The sequence below is a fragment of the Quercus robur genome, chromosome 5 (assembly GCF_932294415.1).
Source record: "Quercus robur chromosome 5, dhQueRobu3.1, whole genome shotgun sequence".
Taxonomy (NCBI): Eukaryota; Viridiplantae; Streptophyta; class Magnoliopsida; order Fagales; family Fagaceae; genus Quercus; species Quercus robur.
The window spans coordinates 739983-758944 of NC_065538.1; the positions used below are offsets into that span (position 1 = coordinate 739983).

The 18962-nt window shown below is 37.1% G+C and overlaps 2 protein-coding genes and 1 long non-coding RNA gene across 5 annotated transcripts; 2 read left to right on the top strand and 1 right to left on the bottom strand.

Annotated features, from left to right (window-relative positions):
- Positions 1–3059: 3059 nt before the first annotated feature.
- LOC126724763 (uncharacterized) lies at positions 3060–3930 on the top strand. The gene is made up of 2 exons (XR_007655114.1): positions 3060–3630; positions 3705–3930. It is a non-coding gene; the product is annotated as an uncharacterized LOC126724763 (long non-coding RNA).
- A 47-nt stretch (positions 3931–3977) lies between these two features.
- LOC126724762 (pumilio homolog 23) lies at positions 3978–12188 on the bottom strand. Of its 3 annotated transcripts, XM_050429150.1 has the most exons (11): positions 12047–12188; positions 10752–10999; positions 10264–10627; positions 9758–10060; positions 9246–9413; positions 8738–8881; positions 8278–8397; positions 7836–8021; positions 6415–6563; positions 5032–5214; positions 3978–4769 (listed from the first exon to the last, which is right to left on the bottom strand). In XM_050429150.1, the coding sequence occupies exons 2-11, from the start codon at positions 10946–10948 to the stop codon at positions 4382–4384; spliced, it is 2202 nt and encodes a 733-aa protein (XP_050285107.1). In that variant the 5' UTR covers positions 10949–10999; positions 12047–12188; the 3' UTR covers positions 3978–4381. The 3 variants fall into 3 exon arrangements, with proteins under 3 accessions (XP_050285107.1, XP_050285104.1, XP_050285105.1); XM_050429147.1 differs by lacking the exon at positions 12047–12188 and having other exon boundaries at positions 10752–11035; XM_050429148.1 differs by lacking the exon at positions 12047–12188 and having other exon boundaries at positions 9246–9409; positions 9754–10060; positions 10752–11035.
- Positions 12189–13228: 1040 nt separating this feature from the next.
- On the top strand, positions 13229–14590 carry LOC126724863 (uncharacterized). The gene has a single exon (XM_050429289.1). The coding sequence runs from the start codon at positions 13229–13231 to the stop codon at positions 14588–14590; it is 1362 nt and encodes a 453-aa protein (XP_050285246.1).
- The last annotated feature ends 4372 nt before the right edge of the window (positions 14591–18962 follow it).

Genomic DNA, 18962 nt, shown 5'->3' on the forward strand with positions numbered 1-18962 from the left:
AAAATAATAATCATCAGGATTTCCTCTCTAGTTATTGGTTCTTCTTTTTTTTTTTTTTTTTAATATCTTCTTTTTTTTTAATAATACATACTTGATCTTTCTAATTTATTTGAGTTTCAATTAAAGAATGTGGTTTTGCAAACTTTTATATTTTTATTTAAAAATATAATACAATAAATTACATTTTTCTTCAAAAAATTTATATACTAAATATATCAATAATAAGGGATGGAGTGAATAATTTTGAATTATTTTTTTTATAGACAATGATAGAATTTCGATCCTTTGATATCATTGCTCTATAATAATCGTTCTTTATTATCATATCAAGAAACTAATAGATATTAGCAAATACAATCACAACCTTATTTAAATCGCCATCCACTTTATGTGCTATTAAATCCTATCTTTTAATTAAATGCTCTCCTTTTTACCAGCTTATATTAGGTAAACAAATTCCATTGAATTCACTAAGTTTATTATCCTTCCAAGTTCCAATCACACCATGCCATTAAGAATATAAATGACCTAAGGGTCAACACTGGGCTAGGCCGACTCATCCCATTTATACTTGGCCTATGGGCCTAGTGAGCCAAGGCTAAGCAGTCATTGACCAATCAATGGGCTAGGCTAGGTTAGGCTGGACCAGAATGGAAAACTCCAACCCATAACCAATGCCCATTTTGTTTTTAAAGGACTGAGCTAAAAGAGCTACATGGACTCTTTTAATGGGCTTTCCTTTCTTTTCTTTTTCTTTTTTTATAAAAATAATAAAAAATTTTAAGGAAAGAATCAAAGAGTTTAAAACTTATTTAATTTTTTATAGTAAATAACTTAGAATTTTTTTAAATTAAGGTTTTAAATAGTTTTGTTCTTTTTCTATCTTTTAATAAATAAAATGTCAAACATTTCTTTTTAAAATATATTCAAAGTTACCAAGCTACTAGCAAAATATATATTTAATAAGTATAATTTAGCATAATCACTTTAAGTATCCTAGTGATTAGGCGAAATTATTTTGTTATAAATTCTAAGTTAATAGGCCGGCCTAGGCGCCCATAGGCAGAAAAATCAACCCATGACCTACTCCATTGGGCTGCTGGGCTACCCACAAGCCTTGACAATATTGGGTCAGGCCGCCCATTAGTTTGGTGAGCTAGCTAGCTATTGAGTTGACACGTGGACTGTAGGCTATTTGATGCTCCTCGCAATGACCCAAAAAATTTTGAAGTACACTTATAGTCTATTTGAGATCCGCTTATTTTGTTAAAATTGAAAACTTTTTGCTAAAAGTACTATAGATAAAAGTAAAACTTAACTGAAATAATACAGTGAGATCCATGAAAAATATCAAAAAGTATAGTGAAACCTATGAATAGTAGCAAAAATAAATTAAATAGTAAAATAAGTTGGCAAAAATCATTTTTGCCAAATCACACTTAGTGTACTACACTTCCCTCACACATAAACGCAAGTCCCATTTATAGATTTACACGCAGGATCTACTCTTATGTGATTATAGAAATGGGTATTTATAGTTAGTTATTAGTTGGGTTCAGGGCCGGCTCTATGGTGGAGCAAAAAATGCAACCGCCTAAGGCCCCAAGTAAAAAAAAGGCCCCTAAATTTTAACCAATAGGATTATTTATAATCAATAAATAAAATAATTTTTTTATTAGATGAAAAAAAAATAAAAAATAGAGAAAAATGCAACGTCGTCCACAATATTTTTCACAACACTTGTACAACTAATGCTAAGTAGCAAGTTATTACAGCCTATTGTTGATGGCAAAAAAATAATTATAGTGATATTTTCAAATAAAAAACAAAAAACAGTTTAAAATCTAGGATTTGTTGTAAAAAATATTGTGAATGTTGCACTTCTAAAAAAAAAAGAATAATAATAAGAGTTTAATTAGCAAACTTTTACTAGTTTTCATCTAAATCTACCACTAACACCACTGTTTTACTTACCACTATCAATCTACCACATCAACAAGTATGAAAAATTTTGTCAAATTTTTTTTTTCTTAAAAATTCAAAAAAAAAAAAATCTATGTAGTTCATGTTAATTAGTAGTAATTTTGCATCTAAATAAGATGATCAATTTTCGCCTTAGGCCCCCAAATGCATCAAGCCGCCCCTGGTTGGGTTGGTTGACATCTTTTCATTAAGTGAGAAAGTTATGACAATTCTCCATTCCCCTAAGTTGGCACAAATTCGACAATAGACTAATAAGTAATAGAATAAGACTTAGATACAGTACTTAAGTGCTATTACTTAAGTTCCTTTTTTAAGATTTTGCTATGTGGATATATTTTTTAGTTAAATAACTACATAGCTGAACCTTAAGAAGGTAACTTAAGAAACAACACCTAAAGTACTGTACCTAAGTTTTGTCCTAAGCAATAAATGTAAATTAGACTTCCTTGAGACACTTCTCATTTTGAGGTGGAAGTGGCCGACTAACATTAACTAAAACCTAACATCCAAACACGCCACAAGTAGACCTATCCTAATTACTTCAGTCATCTGTTTGTGGTATTCAATTGATACTAATCTGACTGATTCGATCCTTAGCCCCCCAGTGTACAGTTTTTTTTTTTTTTATTTAAAGGATAGAATCATCAAATTATAAAACACGTAAGACACACTTTTAACTTATGCCATGAAGTTGTGCGCAACAGAAATTCATGGCGCAATTGTTCAGCATCGAAAAAGGTTGGTAGTGGGACGGTGTATAAATTGGCCAAAAAGAAAGCTTTGTTGTTGGCATCGTTGGCCAAAACATTAGAATCCAAAGTCCCCTCCCCTTGAAGAAATCAAAAGACTGCCAACTTTGCGTTATTATTCACACAGCCTTTATACTGTCATACTCATACAGAAGTAACATGCGTCAGCCCTCAAGGAGCAACCGGATAGGAACAGTCAAACAGTTCAAACTTCATTTCGGCTGGACTTAACGTCCCCAACAGCTGTTACCGACATATTATTTTAACCTGTGGATCCAACAATATCTTGCTAACACTTGTTAAGAACCATTATAATATTAAGTATTAACCCTTTTTAACTCTCCCCCAAAAAACACCACTATTAATATTTATATATCACGTGCCTTATCACATGACCCTCTGAAGATATTGCACTGTTCCAACAAATCTGAGAGTCAGTTCCAAGTTCCAACATGTAACACGCACAGAGCACAGTCAACATTGAGCACATGATCCCACTGTCCTCAGATCCCTATTTTATACTTAGATTTTTACAACTTTTGATTTAGGAAGACTCCCTATATAATATCTTTAATCATAGGCTTGAAAGCCATCTTCCCTCACCAATAAGGCAAAGAATCAAACACTCTCAGTTTGAACAAGCAGGGATACCAGAAGCAACCATGAAGGCTTGGTCTAGAGCACTGGCAGCTCTCACTATGGCCCTTTCACTCATACTATCATTCTTGCCTAATGGGTACCAAGCAAATGCTCGTCCACTAACACAACCACCTTCCTTCTCAGTATCATCTTCTCAAGCTCTTAAAGACTTGCAAGGGAAAAGAAAGATTCCTGATAAGCAGCTGGACTCGAGCTTTCGAAAGATACCTCCATCTACTTCAAATCCCACACAGAATAAGTAATTTCTACCACCAACAGTTTCAAGTCTTTTAGCCATCGACAGCTGACTTATACGCCATGTTTTTGTTCCAGGTCCACTCCTCCATCTGACGGCAGCTGAAGTACAGAACAAGGAATACTAGATCCTCAACAATATTAAGTTTTCTTTTTCATTTGTTAGAAGTAGGGCGGTAGTGTTTTACTCGGACTACAACAGTGTTTGTGAATTGCACTCTGTAATGCATTCACATTTTTTTTAGCTAACACAGGCTGTTCAGTTTTGGTGTTGAATGAATATTTATAGTTATTGGATGTTCAAGTAGAATAACTTCCAATTGTGTTTAGTAAACTATAAAGGCACATAACTTCCAGTCTTAACCAAAAAGCTCAATAAAAATTAAAAAGTTTCTTTCAATTGAAAGTACAAGCATGACACTAAAACTAAACGGCTATAGTAACCTCCTCTCTTACTCCATCAGCTTGTAATTACTTATTAGTCTATGCAACTAATCTTACAAAAATCAAAATCACAAAGTACACTTCCGTGTTTATAACTTCAGTTGCAAAGGCTTTAGCCAGGCTATCTTTTCAGCAGTTTCTTCTCAACTTAAGTTATAGACTACACAGCTTAAGGTCAAAATTTACTGTGCTGAAAGCAAAAAGTAGATTTTACCGATCTTCATGTTTTCTACATATTTTGGAAGCTTTCAACACGGCATCCTTCCTTGCAGTTTCTCCTGTGTCCTCTTGTCATAGTTTTTGATTTGTGCTTATGTCTTCTGTTTTTTCACTGCTGCTCCAGCATTCTCAGACCCACCATGACCTTTTTTCTTGTCCAACTTTTTCTTTTTTGCCTTGGTGATATCATCATCCACTGAATTTTTTGGATATTTCCCACTGCGCTGATCTGTTTTTTTTGGCTTGCGCTTAGAGCCTGACATGCTCAAAAATGGTACACCAGAAGACAGGTGATGGTCAATCTCCTTCCTCATTTCCTTCAAGTCTTTTGGGTGTGATGAGTTCTTGGGGGTATCAACAAGAAAACCATCATGTTTGGACGACTTGGCCTCACTAGATCCAAACGTAGTGTAGAACTCTTTGTAAGTTGATTGTTTTGATGTTTGTTTTGACCTCCACTGATCAGGTCGGGAAGCAAATCTGTTGTTATAAGCCAAAAGATATCAACATACCATAGCTTAAAAAGAAAAAGCTACTGCCAAAATCTGATTTCAGTGAAAATGAATCTAGAATCTTGTATTAAAAGTAACAGAAGTTTCTCCCTTCTTATAACATAATTGCCAGTGTGAAATAGAGGTACTAGCACAAGTAATGCAATTCTAGTATTGTGTTTTCTAATTCTACAAGAACAGTAAGTTATGAATCAGTTTTTCTTGAACAATGAATATATCCAAAAGCTTACCTGTCAACATCTAATTTTCTTAAGAGATGAGGGCCTTGCTTTGTTTTGGAAAGTTCACTTTGCACAGTTACCAACTCAGATACTATGGCCTCTCTTAGTGACATGTTACTAGCAGTGAAACACTTCTCAACAGTAAATGAACCTGATGACTGCATTGAAAGCTCTCCAAAATGGCCTCGAAGCCTACAAACCAAATATCCAAAAAGGAGGGGGGGGGGGGGGAGTAAATACAGTAGCAAATTGGAAATTGAAAGCACTAAAATTGTTTCCCAACATTTTTCAATTTGAATTCCAGAAATAAGAGCTAACCAGAGGGTAAATCAGAGTTCAAAGGAATATAAAGACAAGGGCCAAATTGAATTGTGATTGAAACAAAGATGATGTCTCCAAGAATATTTCAGCTGTCAAGTGTGGGATGAGGCAGGTCTAATTTTTGTAAGTTTAACCTTGTTCTTAATATTACAAATTGTCAATATATTCAGAACTATGCTTTCTTCTGGAGAAAGACATCAGAGATTGTGCTGCAATGAGTAATTACAGCCTCAACAGACATTTTCTTTCCTTCTACTGGTTTCTATCAATGCTTAGCCTCTGTGACCAATTATTGCGGGGAAATGTGCATGCCCCAGCACCACCAATGGAGTCCTAGAACATTACAATTAGTTGAAGTCATCAAAGTACATTTTATCCCCAAGGTTCCAACCCTTAACACAGGTTGAATTAATTGTGGCGAGAAGTTAAGTAAAAACTTCAATTTGAAACAACTGAATTTCAATGGTGAAACTACCCTGCATCTTTAAATTAGTCTAGGGTAACAGTTAATTTAATATATTTTAAGGGGGAGGGGGAAAAATGAATAAACAGAACAAAAACAAAAAGAGTTTTTATAAAAGCAATATCTTAGCCTTGGTAATGATTTACTACTTACAACTGAAGTCTATTAAATTTTTATTACATATGGTCATACTTGTATCTTTGTAATATCTAATCTTTTCACATGAAGACATATTGCCAAGTTGATAAAATTTCACTAATAAAGTTCAAATTTTTATTTGAAAGTACTAGTCCTCACTATATTACAATCCACCCATGATAATAACATAATCCGTATTTGTGGCACAGCATAGACAGTTCAATCCTAGGTTTCAAACAATAAAGTACTTCCACTTGTTTTACTGCTTCTGGTTTTAAACATATTTCAACAATGGTCAAAGCTTGAGACTGGCCTATAAAATGATTAACACTGACATATAGAGGCAAATTAGATAATAGAGCACATAGGTCATCATTTTTTCTAAGCAATTCCATTGAAAAAGATAACCTTCGTTAAAATAAGAACTTTGTGATAGAAATACAAGCTTCCAATACAGTTAAAAGACATACTTTGCAACCAATCTGCGCTTTAGTTTTGCAGAAGCATCTGAACTTAGAAAAGCTTCAATAACACGTGCTCCCCCAGCATCTTTTGCTACTTCAAGTACATGATCAGCTTCCATGATTGTAATACTCAAAATATAAGGCTGAATATATTCCTGTGAAACAGACCCAAGATATGTTGTGCTTGTATAATTAAATATATTATGCTGAAATTGCTCGACATATTGCAGTCACTCTTCAGAACAGGCAAAAATACTTCTGAAGAAAGTTATCTTGTTTCTTACTCAAACAACCATGAGGAACAAGCTTAAGATGCTAGTTTGTGATACATTTGTAGTTTAAAATATGAAACATTTTAAAAGATATGATTCTTTGCGAATTTCAAACCATATAAGATAATCCAGATAATCTGATCTTTTAACTCTATAAGATGGTCATCACAGTTTACATAATATATTGTTCTTTTTAATGCCTGAAATATGGGGTCATTACCTAACTGCAATATCATATAACCCAACATGATTAGAAGGTGCAAGGCCTAGATATTACAGGTGACAAAACACTAAATATGAATTTCCCATTTGATATAGTTAATTCTAACAAAACAGCCTCACAACTCACACAATAGAAGTTACCAAAGACAAAAGATCAGCATCAGCACAATGCAACTGATATTTTGTCTGTCCATCACGACTTAGAGTTGGGAGATTATTAGCCAAAATCAAAACAATGAAAAGCACACTAAAGAACAGCTCATTTGTTGTCAAGTTAATCTAATCTCTTCTAATTGAAAGGAACTTCTTTTAAAATGCCAATAACAGCACTAGAAGCTCAACATGACTTTCAATATGGGAAACAATGCGGGTGTTGGTCCTAACAAAGTCTGTTGGAAGCCAGCCAAGAGTACAGGTTTTGAGATTAAGTCTTTTTTTATTTCATACTCTCCTTGAATGGAGTTTAGTTCCAGTCTTTTTCTTGTTTTTCCCTTCCTGTTTTACTTAATCATTGTAATTTTGGTTCGTGATTATTTTGCCCCTATAGTACATTTCCAATGTACTTGAGTTGGCTTTGATTTTGGATAGTATTTTACGTTACCGATCCAAAAAAAATATGGGAAACAAAAAAATTATGTGGTGCAGAAAGGGGGGGAAAACACATATGAGGGAGATATTTCCCCTAAGACAGGAAAAGGACTTGGCAGCCAACAAAAGCAAAACTACAAAATTAGACGGACCCAATAAACAGATTCAAAAAATTAGATGGTTTCTAACTACAATATGTAAATAGCCATTTTTAATAAGAAGGTTTTAAAGCTTAGTTGTTTGAGTTGAGCAGAACCATGATGTAACGTAAGCATAGGTGCAAAGTTACCACAATTATAGAAACCAATTTATGAAGCCATAAAAAATGCAAGAATATTTGCATACACTTTGATATCGAAATACTGCCTGCAGAATAAGAGAACCCATGACGTGCATTTTGACACCACTAGTCCAGGTCCAAAGGGCCTTATTTTCACTGCGGAAGTAGTTGTCAAGGAATAGTATTCTAGGAACAATGTATTTGGGAGCCTCATCTACTGAACATGCTGCAGCAGCAAGGGCCTGACAACACTGCAAAACAAAAATGAGAGACAACCATGATCAGATTGAGGACATGGAATATAGAGCCAAAATAATGAAAGAAAAAAGTCTGCTATGACATTACTTTCCGTTATCATAATCATAAGTAGCCATCTTATTCAAATATCTTGATAAAAGAAAGTTGAGAGTTTTCTTGACATATATATTTAGTTCATAATTTCAATTAAAAATTAACAGAGTAAAACATATGAAAAGAAGAAGAAAAAAGGAAAATTGAGTTATAAACCTTTTGTTCGTAACAATGAAGCCTTTGACTTGCTGCAATGAGTGAAGCAATAACTCCTGATCTTCCCATTTCAAGAAGATACTTAAATTTTGGACCAAGTTCCTCCCAAATCAAATCCATCTTACAGCAAAATGAGGACGTGTTAATAAAAATTAATAATAATTGCAAGAAGATGTTACAATGCATAAGTTTGTTAAAAAATAAATATGCCAAGGTAGCTTACAAGTTACAATAGTAAAACACCAACATAAACAAATAAATGTAACTAAATTAAACTACTTTATTTTTAGAATCCACTAAATTAAACTACTAAATGCATGTAACTAATGCATATCTATGTTGGGACTAGGACCGGGTAATTAAAATTTTCTTAATTAACAACCTACAATAGAAAATCTGAAACAGGAAGGAATATTTTGAAGAGAATAAGTGTCTATGTCAATAAAATTTTGATACATACTTGATCTTGATGTCTTGCATGAGAAATCAGTGATTGAACAACAAAGTTTCCACAATGATGAGATGAAAGTTCAAACAATGAATTCTTGAAAATTTTTGTGAATATTTCATTGTACAAGATTTCAGGAGCCACTTCCAAAATCACCTGCAAATGTTACATACAGTTCAAAGAAAATTAAAACTAGCAAAAGCAATTAGAAAGAAATGCCAAATTTTTTAATGCATGAAATGTGACTGCATTTATGAATTGTTCAAGGGAGATACACTCGCAGTAAGTCATATGGTTATAATGGCATAATTAGATAGCATTTGCACATCCACCTGTAAAGTTATCATGATGAACTAACTTATGGTGTTACATTAATTGCTTTTATTTCAAAAGATCAATTTATTAGTGCATTGAAATACAAGCTAAGAGAGTCAACGACACAACTCATCATGAAAAGTTACTTGCAATTAATATATGTTAGATGCACATATGCTTCAATCTTATCCAATAAGTCATTCACCTCCATTAAATGGCTAAACGAAGTTTCTTTCATCAAATCTACAACATCTTGCACCACAGCCATTTCTATGAAATTTCCTTCCACAAAATCTTTCTTGGTGCAGCCAAGAAGGATAAGAATTACATGCAGTAACTCTTCATCATTTCCCACCAATAACTTCAGAGCTGTCTGTCAAGGAAAAAAATAAATCTTCTATTTCAGCACACCATAAAGCACATAAAGATCTTATCTAAAAAACAATTTTGAAGCTTCATAAACTTGCTCAAGTATAGAAATCTAGATTCATCAACCAAATTCTTTTGAAGGTAGAAAGGATAGCTTAATCTTCATTTATATGGTACATCTAATTCATCTTATCCAATCAGGCTAGTCAATTATAAGAATATGAGAAAATAAATTCACTAAATAAAATTTGACTCATCAAATTACCAAAACTTTATTCATTTGAAATAATTAAAAAGATAACTTATCAAACAAAAATTTAATTATAAATAAATAAACTGGAAACATGCCTGCAAAACAAAACTGCTAAACTGATCAACTTGCAGGGTCATAATGTCTTTTCTGGTACAATTCAACATTCCTGACACGAGGAACTTTAATAAATCTGGGAATCCCTGCTGAAGTTGTGGAGGATCGTCTCCATCCCTTTGGGACGCTTTAAAATTTAATCGTTCAGCAAGAACTGTCGATGACTTTGTGACATGAAACTCTGTAGAATCTATTGTTACTCCTTTACAAAGGCAAAGAAGACTTCGAAGGACATGAGATCCATAACAGCAACGCATCAAATCAACAGGATTGGCTACAACAACCTGATAGGGAAAAAAACAAAATGAAAAGAAGAGAAAGTGAACAACAATTTTATAATTCCAATCAAGATTATCTTAATTATAAGCTTCTCTTTCAATTTTTAATTTTTCGACATTAGAACTTTTCCCATTTAAACCATTGATTTCCACTATGGACATCTTCAAACACTCCACAGAGCCAACAGAAACCCGAAACCCATAGATACCTTGCATAATATTGTTAAAGTTTCTTCAATAACTGAGTAGGCATCGTTGTCCTGAAGATGCTTAGCTAAAGACTTAATAGCTGTCTCAGCTACATGAGAACCAGATCTATCCATTGCAATATAAGGGAAGTCCTTTGCACAGCTTCGAAGAAAACCACAAAGGTGGTCCACATCACAGCCCTCGAGGAGGGTTTGCAAAGTGTGGCTTATGATATAATCTGTTGCAACTTCAAGTTCTTTTCCCCTGGTCTCTTCGAGAGCATTACCACATATAACTGAACGTTCCTCCAGGTCTACCTCACTACTTTCAAAAAGATTTGCAATTTCCAAGAAATACTTTGCCATTTCAGGGTCAACCTGTTTCCTACAAAATCAGGTCAGGTCAGACAATCCATACATCTACCACCATTCTTGAAACTGCACAGACATTCTTCCAGTAAAAGATAAGTAATAATAAGGTGACAAAGTTATAAAATATGCTATAATACCTGACATGTGTTGTTTGTGATACCGAGGTATTTTGATGCTCTGAGGATTTTCTGGCTTTCATGGATCCATCACTCATTTTTCCAGATGCATTTTTGTTGGAATTGTACCCATCAAATCCATGTCTTTCTCCACTAGCCTTTCTGTTCATGCCCTTTTTCCTTTTGCCCTGTTTATATGATTGCTTGTCCTCACCCATTGAACTATCCTGCACAAAGTTACAGGTCCTGCGTCTTCTCAATGGCAATGCCTTTGAACCAACAGAAACCATAAGCACCGTGTCAACAAATTGACAATGCGTTCTTACTGTAATCTATGGTATGATAAAAAAAACATAACCGTAAACAAATTTAAAGTTAGCAGCAAGCTGATAGAAGACATAGGAAAGTTAAGCATCAAGCAAATCATCCACTATCCCTTTTTTTTTTAAGTCACATTAGGGAACTAATTGAAGTCAAGAATCCCTTTGAACACTAATTTTTCATCTTAACTTTCGCTAAGTCCATTAAAACCATGAATGTGAAAGCCAGGAACTTTTTTTTTTTTTTTTTTTTTTGGTGATTTGATAGTGGGGAGAGGGGATTTGAACCATGGGCAGTTCCGTTGGAAACACAGCAACATTGCTATTTTAGGTCAATAATTCAATAGTGTTCTGGCTCTAGACAATTAAATTTTTATTCATTAAAACCCAGGTCCAAATAACATCAAATTTTGAGAACACCCACACAAAAAAAAAAAAAAAAAAAACATAATGCTATGAAGTTGTAGCATCCATCCTAGCACAGTGTTGGGAATTGGGTTCCAACTCAAACTCTAAATGAAGAAAAGCAAAAACATAGGAACCATCAAATACTTTGAATTTGCCAACACACTACCAAAGTAAATAAACTGAGCAACAAACAAGGACTCACATCACTGCACCTCACTCAATTGCAACAAACTATAAAACACAAGTCCAAGACGCAATATTTATACAAATACATGCTCCATTGTTCCAAATGACAATAATAATAGAAGGAAATAAGAAACCCCATAAACCATATTAGCTCAAGTATCACAAATAAGCAGAGAAACAGAAAAAAGGGGCAACCTTTAAAGTTCTATTCATAAACATTATCACAAATAATCAATATGGGACAATAGTATAATATAAATGAAATACAAAGAAATCGAAATTTGTCAGTTTTGCCATATTTTCTCAGCACCCAAACACCAAGCAAACACAAGAAAAATATACTCAAAATCAGGTATATTCAGCAAACAAATAACTCAGAATTAAGTAAAAAAGAGAACATACCCAAAATAAAGAGAGAGGTGGAGAAGCAGCGGCGTCCGCGTCACAGAGAGGGAGAACAACAACGGCTGAAGTGAATGAAAGAGAGAAGAGAGGACGACAACGACGTAGTTTTGATATATAATAAGAGAAACGCAAAACGACGTAGGTTTAATTTAAAGTAAGAACTAAGAAGAGAAACCCAAAACGACAAGAAGAAAAAATTGTATTTAGTTTAGTAGACTAGGGCTCATTATGTTTTTTTTTTTTTGAAATGACTAGGGCTCATTATGTTGTCAGCACAAACAAACGATGTTAAATAATTTAACGTGGTGTGGTAGTCAAATTTTTATAAGAAATTAGGGAGAAAACAAAAAAAAAAAAAAAACAAAAAATACACACACACACACCGTGATGGTTTTGGTGCCACTGGTGAGGTAGTTTTGATGCCGCCGGTGTGTTGTTTTGGAACTGTCGTGTTCGTGTGATGGTTGGGTCCTCATGGTTATAGTGCTGCTAGTTAGGTGGTTGAGTTTTGTTTTGTTTTTTGTTTTTTTTTTTTTTTAAATGACCATCACGTTAGGTGTTTGACGCCGTTAATGCTTATGTGGATTAAGTGAACACCTAGAATCATTTAATTAGGGAACTTAAGGTACTTATTTTAAGTTTTGCCTGACTTGGGATCAATTTCTCAAAAAAACAAAAATATGGGATAGAGTCTAATGGTACAATCTCAAACTATTTTGTACATGTTAATATTTAATACATATTGATCAGTTTCAGTTTGGTTCAAATCAATATGTTTTGAATTTGAGACCAAACTTAAAAAATTTATTTCTCAAAAATTCATATTGAAACCAAACTAAGAAAGAAATGGAAAAATTAGATTTGATTCAAGTAGTTTTGTTTGGTTTTATTTTCAGTCCTAATTAATGCTACCATTGATACTAGAGGTTAGCAAACTCTACCATTTGTTAATTCGCTTCTACTGATTAGACTTCTTTTTTTTATGAGAAAAAATGGGTAGGGAGTGACTTGAGTTAGCATCTTCTACTTAAACATAATCATAGTGACACTCTACCCGCTGGGTTCGGACCTGTATGAGCAGGAGATCTGAATGAGTTATAGTTGTACATCCAACCTTATCAAGGGTTTGACTTTCTCAGGGTTTGACTTTTCTTTTGTTTTAGTCCGATCACCTAAACCATGGCTGATGATGTCATTAACGAGTTAGAGAAGATGAAGTTGACGACGGAGGAAGAGGAAGTGATAACAATATTGGATGAAGACCGGAGGGATGAGATCGAAAGTTGCGCACTGAGTCTGCTAGGCAAGTTTCTCACATGTAAACCGTTTAACAAACGGGCTGCTCAGACTACGTTGAGGCGAGCATGGGGTTTAGAGGAGTCGGTGCAGATTGTGGAAGTAGGCTCCAACCTCTTCCAGTTTAAGTTTGATAAGGAATTTGATATGGACCGAGTCTTCAAAGAAGGACCTTGGTCCTTTGATAACCAAGCACTCATGTTACGACGATGGACGCCCGGTATGACTGCGGCTAATGTAAAATTTGATTCGGTTGCTCTCTGGGTTCAGATTTGGGGGGCGCCGTTCGACATGTTCTCTCCTAAGGTTGCAGCTGAAATTGGGAGTCATCTGGGGGAGGTGGTGGAGGTTGAGAAGCGACAGAAACTAGAAGCACAGAATTTTTTCATGAGGGTTAAGGTTTCAATCCCAACGTCCAAACCTATTCGACGGGGCGGATTTATTGGTGGTTCGGATGGGAAAAGGTATTGGGTTACATTTAAATATGAACGTCTGCCATTGTTCTGTCATTTTTGCGGATTCTTGGGCCACGATCTAAAGCACTGTGCTGAGTATTTTGCACAGAGTAAGAATGGCGGAAGGGTAGGGTGTCAATATGGGGAGTGGCTGAAATCTGCAGGTGGCCGGCCACGTTCACCCTCTAGGACAGGATCGGCCAAGAACCAGAATCCCAGCAGTGAAGGGAAGGCTGAGGCGCAGAATGTGAATGGTAGCAGTCCAGTGAGGCCGGCGGCGGAATTAGTGCACCATGAAGCAAACCCTACAGAGGGTGACCGGCATGCAAAAGGAAAGGACGTGAAAACAGGGGCATCTCCGAATTGCACGGATCATGTTTCCGTAACGGATGTGTCAACTAAGGAACGGCTGATGCCACATTTATTGGCTAAAAAATTGGAGATTCCATCTTCAAATAATGAGAGCATATCTCATATTTCTAGTGAGTCTCACGTGGAAGTAAAGCAGCCAGAACCACTTAAGGGCCACGTGGATAGCAAGGGACAGGATGGGCCTCAGGTTACTAAACAAAAGCCCACTTGGACCAGGCTTAATAGGATGGAGTGTGGGCCGAAGTTAAGAGAGACAGAAGGAAGTTCAAAATCATTGGGAAAAAGGAGAATCCAGGATGCAGAAATTGAAGAAGGGACAGACACAGGCAGCAAGGTGGGGAAACGTGGTAGACTATCTGAAGATGTTCAAATGGATGAAGCGGCGGGGGTGCATGAACACCCTTGCCGAGCACAATGAGGTTATTCAGCTGGAACTGCCAAGGGTTTGGGAACTCTTGGACAGTTCGTAGCCTTCACAAGTTGGTGAGGGATCAAGCTCCCACAGCATGTTTCTTAATGGAGACACGCTTAGACAAAGAGGGTTTTAATAAACATTGTAACGAACTTCCTTTCCCAAATAAGTTTATTGTCAAAAAACCTTATGGGGGAGGAGGGTTAGCTCTTATTTGGAAATCTGAGGTCAAGATGGAGGTTATAAATTTTACGGACAACCATATATTAGCAAGGGTGGAGGAAGAAGATGGCTTTGTTTGGATGCTAACGTGTTTTTATGGATGGCCTGAAGCTTGTCAAAAACCAAAATCATGGGCTCTTCTAAATCACTTACGTTCTTTTGTGGATGGCCCATGGTGTTGTGCAATTTTGCAATCTTCAGAAAAACAAAGTAAGTATCCTCCTCCGTTTAAACAGATGGATGATTTTCGTAATTTGCTGGATGATTGTAGACTGGCTGATTTGGGCTTTACTGGATATCCCTACACATGGAACAATAAGAGGCCAGGACTGGAAAACACACAGGAAAGGTTGGATAGGGCTGTGGCCAACACGGGTTGGAAGGAAAAATTTCATGCAAGCTCGGTGATCCATCTTTTTTCTCATGCATCTGACCATCGGCCTTTGCTACTACATGCCAAATCCGATCTAAGGCACCGTGGTAAAAGTACCAGGAGCTTTAGGTTTGAAGAGGCATGGCTTCTGAGGGCTGATTGTGAGGAGGTCATAACTGAAGCGTGGAGTTCTGTGAGTAGTTTGGATTCAGGATTGAGGTGTATGAAGAAGAAGATAAGCAGATGTGGGTTAGCCCTTCAGGCTTGGGGGGCTTCTGATACTAATCCGAATGCAGAAGAAATAAAAAGAGTACAAAAGAAGGTGGAGGAGTTAAGTGAGGCTGAACCGACAGTGGCAAACAAGTCTGAGTTTTTGTCTGCTAGTAAGTTATTGGATGATCTACTCCTCAAACAGGAAATCTATTGGGCCCAACGGTCTAGGGTTGCTTGGTTGAAGCATTGTGACAAGAATACTAAATTTTTTCACTCCAAAGCCTCTCAAAGGCAGAGGAGGAATTTTATACAAGGGGTGAGGGATAATCATAATATGTGGGTGGAAGAGCCAGAGGAGGTGGCGGGTGTGGCAATTGAGTACTTTGAGAGTATATTTCATTCAGAATCATGTCAAAGGATGGAGGAATGTCTTGATGCAGTGCAACAGAAGGTGACCCCAGCAATGCGGGATATTTTGTCCAGTGACTTTAGTGCGGAGGAAATTAAAGCAGCGTTGTTCCAAATGGGACCAACGAAGGCTCCTGGACCAGATGGTATGAATGCTCTTTTTTATCAAAAATATTGGCATATTGTTGGGGATGATGTGATTGCTGCTGTTCTTGATTTTCTAAATTCGGGTTATATGACTTCTGAAATTAATTATACTCACATTGTCCTTATTCCTAAAGTTAAGTCTCCTGAAAAAATTTATGATTACAGACCCATTAGCCTTTGTAATGTCATTTATAAAATTATTTCAAAGGTGTTGGCTAACAGATTGAAACAGATTCTTCCCCAGCTGATAGCCCCTACTCAGAGTGCTTTTGTTCCAGGCAGACTTATAACTGACAATGTGTTAGTGGCATACGAAACACTGCATGCTATGCATTGCAGGAAATCAGGGAAGAAGGGGTCACTAGCTCTAAAACTGGATGTTAGTAAGGCCTATGATCGGGTTGAATGGGATTTTTTGAAAGGTATAATGGTCAGGTTGGGTTTTCCTATGACATGGATTGAGAGGGTGATGAGCTGTGTTTCTACTGCCTCATTTTTAGTCTGCATTAATGGAAAAGCATACGGGAACATTATTCCTTCAAGAGGACTCAGACAAGGAGACCCACTGTCCCCTTATTTATTCTTGCTTTGTGCTAAGGGGTTTACAGCTTTGCTGGCAAAGTCAGAAAATGAAGGGAGGCTTAATGGGGTGGCGGTTTGTAGGAGTGCACCTCGTATTTCACACTTACTTTTTGCAGATGATTCATTGCTTTTTTGCCAGGCATCCCAGGAGGAAGTGAAGTGTATTACAGATATCCTTCAGTTATATGCAGACTCATCGGGCCAGTGTATCAACTTTGAAAAATCATCTATGTTCTTCAGCAGCAATACATCGGGGGGGCAAAGAGAAATTATAAAAAATATGTTGGGAGTTAAGGAGGTGGAAAAATTTGAATCCTACTTAGGATTGCCTACGCTCTTAGGGCGATCAAAATACCAAGCTTTTTCCTTTTTGAAAGATAGAGTCTGGAAAAAGTTGCAAGGGTGGAAAGGGAAATTGCTTTCAAGAGCAGGCAAAGAAGTTTCGATTAAAGCTGTAGTCCAATCAATCCCCACATATACTATGGGTGTATTCCTAATTCCTGCAAAGCTTTGCCATGAACTTAATGCCATGTGTGCTAATTTTTGGTGGGGTCAAACGGGAGATAAAAGGAAGATTCACTGGAAGAATTGGGGGGCATTATGTTTACCTAAATGTGAAGGTGGAATGGGTTTCCGGGACTTGCAGGATTTCAATTTAGCTATGCTTGCTAAGCAGGGGTGGAGATTGATTCAAGAAAAAGGCTCACTGCTCTACAGGTGCTTTAAGGCACGGTATTTCCCACGGTTTAATTTTTTGGAAGCTTCGGATGTCCCTAATAGCTCCTATGTGTGGAAGAGTTTAATGGCAGCACAAACTATTTTGAAAAAGGGGAGTTGTTGGAGGGTGGGTGATGGGTCTGAGTTAGGGTCTCTGCTGATAAGTGGATACCAAATCAAGTCACAAATCGTGTACTATTTCCACCAGTGGAGGAAGAATGGGAGTGGCATGTTTCAGACCTCATTGACTGCAGGACCAACTCTTGGGACCGTGAGGAGGTAATGTCTAAATTCCAGAGGTCAGATGCAGAGGCAATCCTTCAGATTCCCTTAAGCCGTAGACAGGTTCCTGATGCTCTTTTCTGGCTTCATACAAAGAGTGGTGAATATACGGTGAAATCCGGATATCACACCGCAAGGTTAATCTCCAAGCAGAAAGCTGATAAGGGAGAGAGTTCAGGGGGGGTGATTGGAGGTTCGGTTTGGATGAAATTATGGAAACTAAAGATCCCAACTAAAATAAAAGTGTTTGGATGGAGAGCCTGCCTTGATATTCTCCCTACACGTGAGAATCTGGCTCGGAGAAGGATTATTGAGGATGCTGGGTGTGGGGTCTGTTTTTTGGCCAAGGAAACAGGGTACCATGCACTGTGGGGTTGCGGATTGGCCCAGGACGTTTGGGCTGGTTGCACGAGCTGCTTGCAGAAGGGCACGGTTGGTCATGCTGATATGTTACAGCTGGTGGAAGACTTGCATGGCAGATTAACCAATGAGGAGCTTGAACTGTTTTGGGTTCAATGTTGGTTAATTTGGAACCAACGGAACTCCATCTTGCATGGGGGTGCTATCCAAGATCCGGGCAGACTGAACCGAAGGGCTAAAGACTATCTGGAGGAGGTCAGGGCGGTGCAAGCACAGCTGGGGATTACGGTGAATACAGCTCCTGTGCAGTCGTGGAGACCTCCAGTTGGGATGCTCTACAAACTGAACTTCGACGCTGCACTCTTTACCAATTCGAACTCAACAGGCTTTGGGGCGATTATCCGTAACAACATGGGGGAGGTTATGGCGGCGCTATCTGCGAAAGGACCGACGGTTGTGGACAGTGAAGAGGCGGAGGTGCTCGCGTGTCGGAGGGCGCTGGAGTTTGCAGTTGACGCTGGCTTTACAGAGTTAGAGGTTGAGGGCGACAATGCTACGGTTATAAAGGCTCTGGCTTCTTGGCGCTCCATCAAGTCCAGACTGGGTAATGTATATGCGGATATTTGGGTATTAGCAGCACGTTGCAGGAGTATTTCGTTTAGTTGCGTTAAACGCAGTGCTAACAGTGTCGCACACTCTTTAGCCCAGTATGCTAGTTTGATTTCTGATGATATTTGTTGGATGGAGGAGTCTCCCCCTCCAGCTGTTGAGGCATTGTACTTGGACTCTGTTTCTCTAAATGTTTAATAATATGACGGCCCAATTTCAAAAAAAAAAAAAACCTTATCAAGGGTGCAAGTGAGCATGAGCTAAGGGCATGGAGTTATTTTCCATGCACTTCCTATTGTACAATTCGAACCTGGGACCTCCATCTCCCAAACCCTTAAGAATGATCCCATGACCACTAGAAAATGTGGTCTATTAGTAAATATTATCAAGACTAGAACTCTAACCAAGACTAAATTACGATTTGACAATTAATTGACAACTCAACTTTTGACCATGAGATGGTAT

Bases quoted from the DNA above. Each gene is read 5' to 3' on its own strand.
- LOC126724762 (XM_050429147.1), bottom strand. From the start codon at position 11,020: ATGGTTTCTGTTGGTTCAAAGGCATTGCCATTGAGAAGACGCAGGACC. The intron at 8,022-8,277 runs GTTTATAACTCA...TTTGTTTTGCAG, and splicing joins TTCATTGTTACGAACAAAAG to TGTTGTCAGGCCCTTGCTGC. The intron at 4,770-5,031 runs GTAAGCTTTTGG...TTATAACAACAG, and splicing joins AGAAAATTAGATGTTGACAG to ATTTGCTTCCCGACCTGATC.
- LOC126724863 (XM_050429289.1), top strand. From the start codon at position 13,229: ATGGCTGATGATGTCATTAACGAGTTAGAGAAGATGAAGTTGACGACG.